The sequence below is a fragment of the Lactuca virosa genome, chromosome 7, assembly GCF_052849685.1.
Source record: "Lactuca virosa cultivar CGN04683 chromosome 7, Lactuca_virosa_CGN04683_v6, whole genome shotgun sequence".
NCBI classification, from domain to species: domain Eukaryota; kingdom Viridiplantae; phylum Streptophyta; class Magnoliopsida; order Asterales; family Asteraceae; genus Lactuca; species Lactuca virosa.
Genome location: NC_136432.1, coordinates 204589264 through 204600524, shown reverse-complemented (window position 1 = coordinate 204600524; position 11261 = coordinate 204589264). Strand labels below are relative to the sequence as shown.

Genomic DNA, 11261 nt, shown 5'->3' with positions numbered 1-11261 from the left:
GACTTGAATATTTATATGGGTTAAAATATTAAGGATTGTTTTTCATCTAACTAAAACTACTTTTTCTCTATAGATGTCTACTCCTGGTGATGCTTCTGCTTCTCAAACCTCCACCCACAATGATTGGATGACACCAAGTACTCGAACTTCTCATTACTTTCGATCGTGTCCAAGGTGACATTGGATGACAACAAGTACAATGATTGGATGCACAACATCAAGATGGATCTTCGATTCGAGGGCAAAGAGTATGTCCTTGAAAAACAACTTATTGATATCGATGAGTTCACTGCTACCCCTGAAGAAATCATCTCCGATAAGAAACATTATGACGATGCAACAAAGGTTGCTTGCATCATGGTTGCCACCATGGTTCCTGAGTTGCAAAGGTTCTATGAGGACTACTGGCCAAATAAGATGAACTTGGATCTTGTGGAAAAGTTTCGCAAGAGATCTCGTCAAGAAAAGTATGAGGTCGTCAAAGCCCTAATGGCTTGCAAGTTGAAGGAAGCAGAGTCGATCTGCAATCATCTGCAAAGAATGCAGAGATACGTGGAGTGCCTTGAAAGACTAAATGTGAATTTCGACGAGGAGTTGGCCATTGACATGGTCCTCAACTCCTTTCCACCTTGTTATGATCAGTTCATTTTGGCTTATCATGTGAACAATACTGAAAGCACATTGGCCCAACTCCACAACCTATTGCATACAGCTAAGTCGGGTTTGAAGAAAAATCAAAACTTTGCTCCTACTAGTGGTCCTATCCTTTCCATTAGGAAAAACAAAGGAAAAAAAGAGGAAAGGTGCTCCTAAGACGAACTGGAAGAGCAAGGCCCATGTTGGTGTTGGATTAGTGTCTAAGCTCATAACTATTTTGGTATGTACTTGACCCGATTGCGAGCATGGTCCTTTTGGGTTGCCTTCACCAAAGAAACTTGATAGGATGATTTATGGAAAAAGAGAATAATTATGATTTATTAATATATTATATGAATAATATATTAAGAGAGAAATCATATTATTTAATTAATAATAGTCAAGAATTAATCAGAATTAATTTTGTGGCTAAAAGACATTAATTAAATAAAGGGGACTAGAATTGTCAATTGTGTGATAGTTGGATATTGGGCTAATGGACTCCATAGAGGATGGAGTGGACGAAATCTATGGGGAAACCCATTAGAATTCGACCAAGGCCTCTAAAGGAGGAGTCCATGGGCTGCTTAGGGCCTAAGCAGTCAGATTAGGGTTTCCTAGTTTAAAACCCTAATAGCCTCACATATTTAAAGACCCCTAGGGCACCAAAAATGTGGCTAAGCATTCCTTAGGGTTCTTGGACGAATTTTGGTGCCTCCTTCTCTTCTCCTAAGTCATCCTCTTGCTCTTGGTGTTTGTGAGCCATTAGAGGTGTGACATTTGTGACACTAAGCTTTCAGAAGCCAATTACAAGAAGGAATAGATTGTTATTACTACATAACAATCAAAGGTAAGATCTAAACCCTATTCTTATGTTAACATTGATTATCACATGCTAGATCTAGGGTTTATGGCTTTGGATGATTATTGCATGTTCATTAGACAAACTAGATCCAAAGCTTTAGGGTTTGCATGTACACCATAGGAATGATGTAGTGTTCAAAACCCATCAGTTGGGTCATCTAGCAATGACCCAAAAGCAAAGCCTAGTTTCGACATTCCTTCTGTTAGTGATCCCAAAGAGGCAACTTGCTTCTATTGAAATGAAAAGGGCCATTGGAAACGAAGCTGCCCCAAGTACTTGTAGGACATAAAGGATGGAAAAATAAAGCCATCGTTGGAAGGTATTTACACTATTCAAACTAATAACTCACAACCTACTCATTCCTGGGTCCTTGATACATGATGTGGTTTTCACCTTTGTTCAGATTTGCAGGGTATAAGAGAAAGTGAGGAGGTAGATCATCGAAGGATGAATCTGATCATGGGCAATAAGTGATATTCTCCTGTTACCAATATTGGAACTTATGGTCTTGTTCTTGGTGGTGATGTTAGATTAGATTTGGTTGATTTTTGCTATTCGTCAGAAATGACATGAAACATTATTTCTTTTCATGCACTATTTAGACAAGGTTTTTGATATTCGTTTAATGATGTGGATGGATTGATTTTGGTTTATAAAAATGGTATTTTTATGTTTGAATCTTTACCTTGTAATGGTATGTATGAAACTGTAATGTGTGTTGATAGCTTAGGCAACGGTGTATTCCATATTGATTCATCAATGGTTTAGACAAGGCATGCTTGTGGCATTGTCGTCTTGGGCACATTAACGAGAAACACATCGCCCAAATCTAAAAGGATGGAGTGTTGGAATCATTTGACTTAAGGCTAGATGATGAATGTGAATCTTGACTTTTGGGCAAGATGACAAAATCACCTTTCACTGGGTCTTGTGAAAGAGGTGAATGTTTGTTGGATCTCATACACACAAATGTGTGTGGACCCTTCAGATCCACCACAAGGGATGCTAATCAATTTTATGTGACATTTACAGATGATTATATCGGATATGGTTATATCTACTTAATCAAAAATAAATCAGAAACCTTTGAAAAGTTCAAAGAATTTAAACATGAAGTCGAGAATCAATTAGGAAGAAAGATAAAGACGCTCCGATCTGATAGATGCAGAGAGTATCTTAGTATCGAGTTCCACGACTATCTCAAGGAATGTGGAATTGTTTTACTATTGACTCCTCCTAGGACACCACAATTTAATGGTGTGGCTGAGAGGCGTAATCAGACCTTGTTAAACATGGTTCGTTCCATGATGAGTCGAGCTTCTCTTCCCATTTTTTTCTGGCGTATGTCTTATAGAAAGCCGCCCATATCCTCAATCTTGTCCCTACCAAGAAGGTTGCCAAAACACCTCACGAGATGTGGACATGGAAAGTTCCATCATTATCACATATCAAGGTCTGGGGTTGTGAAGCTTTCGATAGACGAGATACTCATGACAAGATAGCACCTAGAAGTGAAGAAGTGTATTTTCATTGGCTACCCACAAAAGTCTTATGGATATTTGTTCTACAGACCTAGTGTGAACGTGTTTTTGTAGCACGAAGAGGAGTATTTTGTGAGAGAGAGCTCATCTGCAAAGAGGACAGTGGAAGTACAATTGACCTTGAAGAGATTCAAGATTCAACCAATGAGGGAACCTTAGAAGACACTAGTTCTCAACCAGAGGATGAGACTCCTGTTGAGCCCATTGACAATTCATTACATCTTCGATGTTCTAGTAGAGTTAGCATGCCACCTGAGTTTTATGGTTTTCATATAACTACATATGGTGACACATTTGTCAGTGATCGTACACTGGTAAATTTGGATGAGCCTGCTAACTACAAGGAAAAGATGACATACCCTAAGGCTGTCAAGTGGAAAGAGGCAATGGACAGCGAGATCAAGTCCATGTATGATAACCGAGTTTGGAATTTGGTTGATCAAGAACCTGGTTGAAAGATAGTGGGTTGCAAATGGATCTTCAAGAAGAAGACCAATATGGATGGGAAAGTACACACTTTCAAGGCCCGATTAGTTGCGAAGGGCTTTACTCAAACCCGAGGGATTGACTATGATGAGACCTTATCACCAGTGGCCAAGTTAAAGTCGATTAGGATAATGCTCGCCATAGCTGCCTTTCATTATTATGAAATATGGTAGATGGATGTCAAAACCACTTTCCTCAATGGGAAGTTGGCTGAAGATGTTTACATGAGTCAGTCAGAGGGTTTTGTAGATGCAAAGTATCCTAATAGAGTGTCTAAGCTTGAGAAATCCAATTATGGATTGAAACAAGCGTCTCGCAGCTGGAATCTTTGCTTCAATGAGAAGGTCAAAGGATTTGGTTTCTCTAAGAGTGAGGATGAGTCATGTGTGTATGTCAAGGCTAGTGGGTGTATAGTGACCTCTATAGTATTATATGTTGATGACATAATTTTCATAAGAAACGGCATTCCAACTTTGCAAGAAGTAAAGTCTTGGCTTGGAAAATGTTTTGCTATGAAGGATCTGGGAGAGGCAGGCTATATTTTAGGATAAGAATTTTAAGGGATAGAAAGAAAAGGCTAATTGGTCTTAGTCAGAGTACATACTTGGATAAGGTACTAAAACATTTTAGTATGGAAAATTCTAAGAAAGGAGAGTTTTCTATTCAAAGCAATGTCAATTTGAGTATGACTGAAAGCCCCAATACAGATGAAGAGATAGCGGAAATGAGTCGAGTCACATATGCTTCGATTGTATGATCGATCATGTACGCTATGACATGTACTCGCCCTAATGTGTCTTTTGCTCGAAGCATGGTTAGTCGATTTTAGGGAAATCATGGCAGAGCTCATTGGATAGCAGTGAAGAACATTCTCAAGTATCTGCGAAGCAAAAAAGGACACGGTTCTAGTCCTTGGTGGTAGTGATACATTGAGAGTAAGTGGGTATAGTGACGCCAACTTTCAAATAGATAGAGACAACCTTCGTTCTCAATCTGGTTGGGTATTCCTATTAAATGGTGGAGCAGTTACATGGAAAATTTCCAAACAGGACATGGTGGTTGATTCTACATGAGAATCAGAGTACATAGCAGCAAGTGAAGCATCAAAGGAAGCGGCTTGTATGAAGAACTTTATCGGCGATCTCAGAGTAGTTCCGACTATTCAGGAGCTGATGGAACTTTTCTTCGATAATGAAGGAGCGGTTGCTTTGACCAAAGAGCCAAGAGATCATGGTAAATCCAGATATATCGACAAAAGGTACCATTACATCAGACATAGAGTTGAAGAAGGTCATATCTTGGTGAAGAGAGTGTCATCGGAGACAATCCTGCAAATCCTTTCACGAAGGCTCTGAGTAGGGTTAAGCATAATCAACATGCTAGGAGCATTGGTTTGAGAGATGATATTAATTTAGTAGTTAGATGATTAGTTTGAAGCTTGTAACAAAATAAATGTAATTGATTTTGGTGATTGAATAATAAAGATTATTTATGTGTTTGTTTGCTGCCTTTGTTAATTATTTATTCTAGTGTTTCAATTTTCATGTTTTACTTCTTAAATAATTTAATTATTCATATTCCATAGTCGTTCATACTTTTGGAAGTAAGTAGTGAATTAAGACTATCATGAATTGGATTGTAGATTGTCTATAGAGATTAGACATAGCAACGAGGTTGCTACACCATTCATGAGTACTTAGAAATGGAGATTTGAGTATTGGATAAACCCACGCTCAGAGAAGTACTTCCTGGATTCTATCACAAGTAATTCTGAGATGATAATATCTTATATTATTGAAACGGAGATATATGAGTTGTGATATACAAGTCGGTTGTACATTGGTGTTGCGAAAACCCATCAGTAACATGATGTTATAAAACGTAGTATCATGTATGATTTGATGAGTAAAGGATACAATAATATAAGTCAAAGTTTATTCGTTCATTTTTTCCCTAATGGGAAAAACGATATCTTTGGGCCCCTCAATGATTTGGTGTTGACTTATAGTGTTGGGCCTATCCAAGACTAAATTGATGTGTTTAATTAGTAAGTCTATGAGGTCATCACAAATTAGGAAATCGGGAAACAAAATTTTGGACAATGAGATTGATTCTAATCTATGTCTCGTGTCCATATGATATCTTGTAGAACGAAAGAATATTTGATCATTTATCTTAGGACCGATGTCTGATCAGATTAGAGACTAGAGTTGCTTTTGGGAAGCACCCTTTGCTGTTTGATTTAGAAGTTATACTTGCAATTGTAGTTATAGACTTATCCAAGTGGGAGAATATTGGATTAGATGTCTAAGCCAATAACTAAATTGGTATATACTTGACTTATCAGCAAAGTACTTTTAGGTTGCCATCAAAACTACCAATTGAATATGATCACTTTTAGAGAGAGAGAGATAGAGAGAGAGAGAGAGAGAGAGAAACTAATTTATTGATTTATTATATGATTAATAAATAGCAATAAATGATTTGTTAATATATTAATTTGAAATAGTATTATTTAATTAAGAATTAATCAGAAATTAATTAGAATTAATTTTGGGATTAATTGGATTAATTCAAAGTATAAGGACCTAAGCTGTAATTGTTCAATAGTTGAATAAAAGGGTTTCCAGAACCTTCCATAAGTGGTGGACTGTTTTGAGGTATATTCTAGGGTTTCTAGAATATCCCTTGAAGATAATTAGGAGATTGGATAATTGCATAATTTGAAATAATAGTATTATATTCAAATTAGGGTTTCAAGGGTTTCCTAGTGCAGCTATAAATAAGGCATTAACCCTTCACATTTTCGGTCACTCCTCCTCTCAAGAGAATAGTCGAAAATCATCCCCTCCCCTCTCTCTCTTCAAGCTTTCTTAGTTGGTAGGCTTTGTGTGTGAACCATCAGAGGCACGAGATTTATGGTGCTTGCTTCCAAGAGCTTTTGAAGAAGGATTTCATTGGTTATTTATAAGAATAATCAAAAGGTATGTAAACCCTAACCCTCTTGTGAATTTCGATTAAATTAGGGTTTCCATAGGGTTCTTTGATGTTTATAGATTATAACATTCAATAGTGAAAATATATATCGAATTAGGTTGCATGTGAACTTAAGAGTTAAGTTATTTTCCGCCACAAGATTTTGTAACCTATTAAACCTACATTTATAAAGGCTTCCAAACATAAACATTAGTGTCATGCCATGACTATAGAAATTCAATCGCTCCATCAAACCAACATGTGGAATCTTGTTCCACGACCTTCGAATGTAAATATAGTAGGGTGCAAGTGGGTATTTCGAACAAAATATCATGCTGATAGAACTATAGACCAACATAAAGCATGACTTGTGGCGCGTGGTTTTACACAAATTCCAGGTCTTAGTTTATTTCATACCTTCAATCCTGTTGTTAAAGCCACAACCATTCATATTGTTCTTTTCTGGCGGTAACAAATCATTGGCATCTTCATCAAGCTGATTTTAAGAATGCGTTTCTCAATGGACATCTTCGTGAAATGGTATACATGGAGAAACCGTCGGGATATATTGATAAACTTCTTCTAAACCATGTGTGTCATTTAAACAAAGCTCTTTATGGACTTCGACAAGCTCCAAGGGCTTGGTTTCAATGACTGAGTACATTTTTAGTCAACCAAGGTTTTAAATGCAATCAAGTCGACAGATCGGTTTTTGTCTTTCACCGTGGATCGTGTCATTTATATCTGTTAGTATACGTTGATGACATCATCCTAATCGGAAATCATGAGCCATCTATTGGACGCTTCATCACTCATTTAAAAACTGAATTTGCTATTAAAGATTTAGGCAAATTAAATTACTTCCTTGGCCTTGAAGTTTCTTATACATCAGATGGTTTGTTTCTCAGCCAAAGTAAATATGCTCATGATATTCTAAGTCGGGCCGGTCTTCTTGATTCAAAACCTGTTGGCATACCTCTTGCAACTGACGATATCTTCACAACCAGCGACAATCTATTTCATGATCATACTTTATATCGATCTTTCGTTGGAGCTCTTCGGTATTTGACTATAATAAGGCCAGATCTATCATATCTGATTAATCAAGCAAGTCAATTTCTCCACTTTCCAACATATCAGCATTTTACTTTGGTAAAAAGGATCATGAGATATGTCAAGGGTACTCTTACTCATGGTTTCCGATTCTTGTGTCCTAAAAAATCAATGCTCATTGGCTACTCTGATGATGCTGACTGGACTCGCTGTATTGAAACTAGACGAATTCTACCTGTGGTTATTCAATCTTTTTTGGTGGAAACCTAGTGTCTTAGAGTGCGAAAAAGCAACCAACAGTTTCCCGATCTAGCTGCGATTCAGAATATCGGGCTATGGCCAACACGATTGCATAACTTATCTGGATTTCTCTTTATTGTGTGACTTAAATGCAATGTCGTATAAACGTCCAACTTTACTGTGTGATAATCTAAGTGCCATTTTTCTTAGCTAAAACACAATAGCACACCGACGAGCTAAACATCTTGATATTGATTATCACCTTGTTCGTCAGCCCATCATGTCTGGTAAATTACACACAAAGTTTGTTCCTACCAAGTTTCAAGTGGCTGACATATTCACAAAACAGTTACCGAGACTACTCTTTGAGACATTTCGTGATCAATTACGAGTTCGTCCGCAACTCGTGCGCTTGATTAGTTTTATTTGATTAGCCAATTTATCTTGTATAGTTACTTGTATACTTACTAGACTTATATTGTCTTTTTGTATTTATACTCTTTGTTATAAATAATATTCACAGTTAAATTTATCCAAAACTAATAATTAAAAAGAAAATAATTAGTTGGTCATGTCAACCCTCTTTCTTTGATATTATTAGCCTTTTAAAGTGTTAATTAAATACTTAAATCGGACAAAAGTGATTGAAAAGCATGAAATCACACGACTAATGAAAATCTACAAATGGATTAATTAAAGTGTATATGTTCTTACTATTTCGCAGGAACACACCACGTGGCAGTCATGTCAGTGAGTCCCCACAGCCCATGGCTCTCCCTGTGATTACACCTCTCTCCTCTATCCTCCTATTTATTCCGGCCACCTGTGTCAGTCTCCGGCAGTCTCTGTCTCTCTCTCCGACGACAATTCCCCACTTCCCCGCCCTTGTTCTATATATACCCTACCTCCCCTTACCTCTCCTCCTTATCCTCTAAATCCTCTCACACTCACCTCTTTCACACACATTTTCATTTACTTTTCATAAAAAAGTAGAATCAACGAATATCTCAGTCGCATTTTGGTTCTGGAAGGACGTTTAACTAAGTACTTAGAAGAAACCCATTTAAATTTTTCGATCCAAAATGAACAGGGTTTCTCCGGACATGCTACTCGGTCACAACACCACCGTGACCGCCGGCACCGACGTAAGTGTGTTCGAGAGACAACAAGCAAGAATGAAGTGGCAACAACTGCAACAGCACGAACATAGTTTTTACAATGAGAATGATCATCAGGTTCCGAATCCATTTCTGGGTTTGTCTGGAAACATTAAACCAGACCCTGGTTTGGAAAACGGGTGGCCAGATTTCAGTGACGGGTGTGACGAGTTATTCTCACAATTAATGGCGGATCAAAGAATCATGCAGTTGCAGAAGAACTCAAGTTCAGTCTTGTTGTCACCCAAGAAAAGAAAAACCCATGAGAATCAGAAGGTAAAGGTCGAATCTTTTTTTATTTTTTTCTCAAAAAGTTGCCTAAAAAAATAAAAAAAAAGTACACAAAATTTAATATATTTTGATGGGTGACAGAACTTTCAGGTGGTTTCAGAAGTGAATGGCATCAAAGAGAAGAAGTTAAAAGGGTGTTCAGAAGAAAACTCTTCAGAAACTTCATCAAAAGAAAAATCAAAGCCTACAGAAGCTCAAAAACAAGATTATATTCATGTTCGAGCTCGTCGAGGGCAAGCCACTGATAGCCATAGTTTGGCCGAAAGAGTACGTTATTCCTTTAGCTCATGTCATTTTGATACTACGTACATTTTGATGATGCGATTATAGATTAACGAAATATACTCCCAACTGACTTTGGTTCTTATTTATTCATAGGTAAGAAGGGAGAAAATCAGTGAAAGAATGAAGTATTTGCAAGATTTAGTACCTGGATGCAACAAGATCACTGGAAAAGCTGGAATGCTTGATGAAATCATCAATTATGTTCAATCTCTTCAAAAACAAGTAGAAGTAATGAAATCCGTTCATCAAGAATCAATCCATTTCCATTAATTTAAACTTTCTAAATTAAGAAACTCATCTTTTTTTTTTTAACGTGGATTGCAACAGTTCTTGTCCATGAAGCTTTCTACAGTTCATCCAAGACTAGACTTAGACATTGATAACTTAATCATGAAAGAGGTAGTCAATAAGATTCTCAAAATGTTAAATCTACTACTATTTGAATGTATTTTTATTTGTGTATTCAACTATTATCTAACTAATGTTGTGTATATATCATCAGATGTTTGAAGTTTCAACAGCTGGATATACCTCAGAGATGGCTAATTCCCCATATTTTCAATTGAACTCGTTGCTTGAAATGGGGATTAACCCAATTGACATGGTGTTAAGAAGAAGCATTAGTGGTGGTGCTCCAGTTTCGATCCCTGAAACATTCGTGGTTTCATCATGTTTTAGTGTAATTCGTTTTTCTTTCTTTAAGTTTGAAATAACTTCTTGAAACTATGGAAACAACCGAGTTTTGCTTATATATAATGATTCAATCTTTTTACTCGCAGCAAATCCATCCGAATGTGGCATGGGATGGTGATCTACAGAATCTATACAGAATGGAATTTCAACAAGGTTCATCAACAACACCATATCAATCACAAAAAATTACAGGTAAAGAAAATTGATTAATTGATTAATTATAATATACATCAAATAAAGAGACCCACAAAAACTAAATGATCAATGGGTCCAAGCTCCCATTTTTGGACCAAGAAAGTTGCTTGTTGGGTATCTTTCTTTATCACTGTCATCCACCAAAAATGATGAAAATTCCAAGGTTCTCAATAACCCTTTAAAAAGAAAGGCCAAGTTGAGAGATAATGTACTTTTAGCACCATAAATTTTCCGTTTTAAATCAAGAATAAAGTGAACGTAACTTGAGCCATCGATATTATTAGCCCGAATTCACCATGATCTCTTGCATGTTTTTCAGGTTTATACGAAGGAAGCAATATGAAGATGGAGATGTAAACGTAAACGTAAAGATCCATTTGAGGAATTCTTTTGTAATGAATGATTGAATCTAAATGTTACCATTCTTGAGTCATCATTAGTCATTAATGTAAATGTCTATATACATTATATCACATATATGTAAGCATTCTAGAAACAATAACTAGAATTCAGAATTTATTACTTGCAATGAGCTATTCCGTTTTTCACCTTCTTTGTAAACTTCATAATACACATAAGGCTTATCCAAGAAAAACTTGTAAATATCCAAAGTAACACGAATTTAAGAGAGAGATATCGATATTTTGACAGAATGAAACTATAAATGCAGACAAACCCTGAATGCAATGAGTTGTTTGGGACCAAACTAGACGTCTTTGAAAGAGACATATGGTGCTATGAACAGTATTTACTACTTTATTAACCTAAGGTAATTGTTCATCATGGGGAGGTGAATAGTGTGTGTATCCCACCATTAAAGATCATCATTCTTCTTCGTTTTAG

General features: G+C 36.6%; 2 protein-coding genes across 3 annotated transcripts; both read left to right on the top strand.

The window, feature by feature from the left end:
* Positions 1-222: 222 nt before the first annotated feature.
* Positions 223-813, top strand: LOC145127479 (uncharacterized). Its single transcript, XM_079062669.1, has one exon. It carries the CDS (start codon positions 223-225, stop codon positions 811-813), a length of 591 nt encoding a protein of 196 aa, XP_078918795.1.
* A 7754-nt stretch (positions 814-8567) lies between these two features.
* LOC145126328 (transcription factor bHLH63-like) lies at positions 8568-10966 on the top strand. Of its 2 annotated transcripts, none has more exons than XM_079061716.1 (7): positions 8568-9230; positions 9336-9512; positions 9624-9758; positions 9858-9929; positions 10033-10209; positions 10310-10415; positions 10738-10966. In XM_079061716.1, the coding sequence occupies exons 1-7, from the start codon at positions 8880-8882 to the stop codon at positions 10773-10775; spliced, it is 1056 nt and encodes a 351-aa protein (XP_078917842.1). In that variant the 5' UTR covers positions 8568-8879; the 3' UTR covers positions 10776-10966. The 2 variants fall into 2 exon arrangements, with proteins under 2 accessions (XP_078917842.1, XP_078917841.1); XM_079061715.1 differs by having other exon boundaries at positions 8572-9230; positions 9327-9512.
* The last annotated feature ends 295 nt before the right edge of the window (positions 10967-11261 follow it).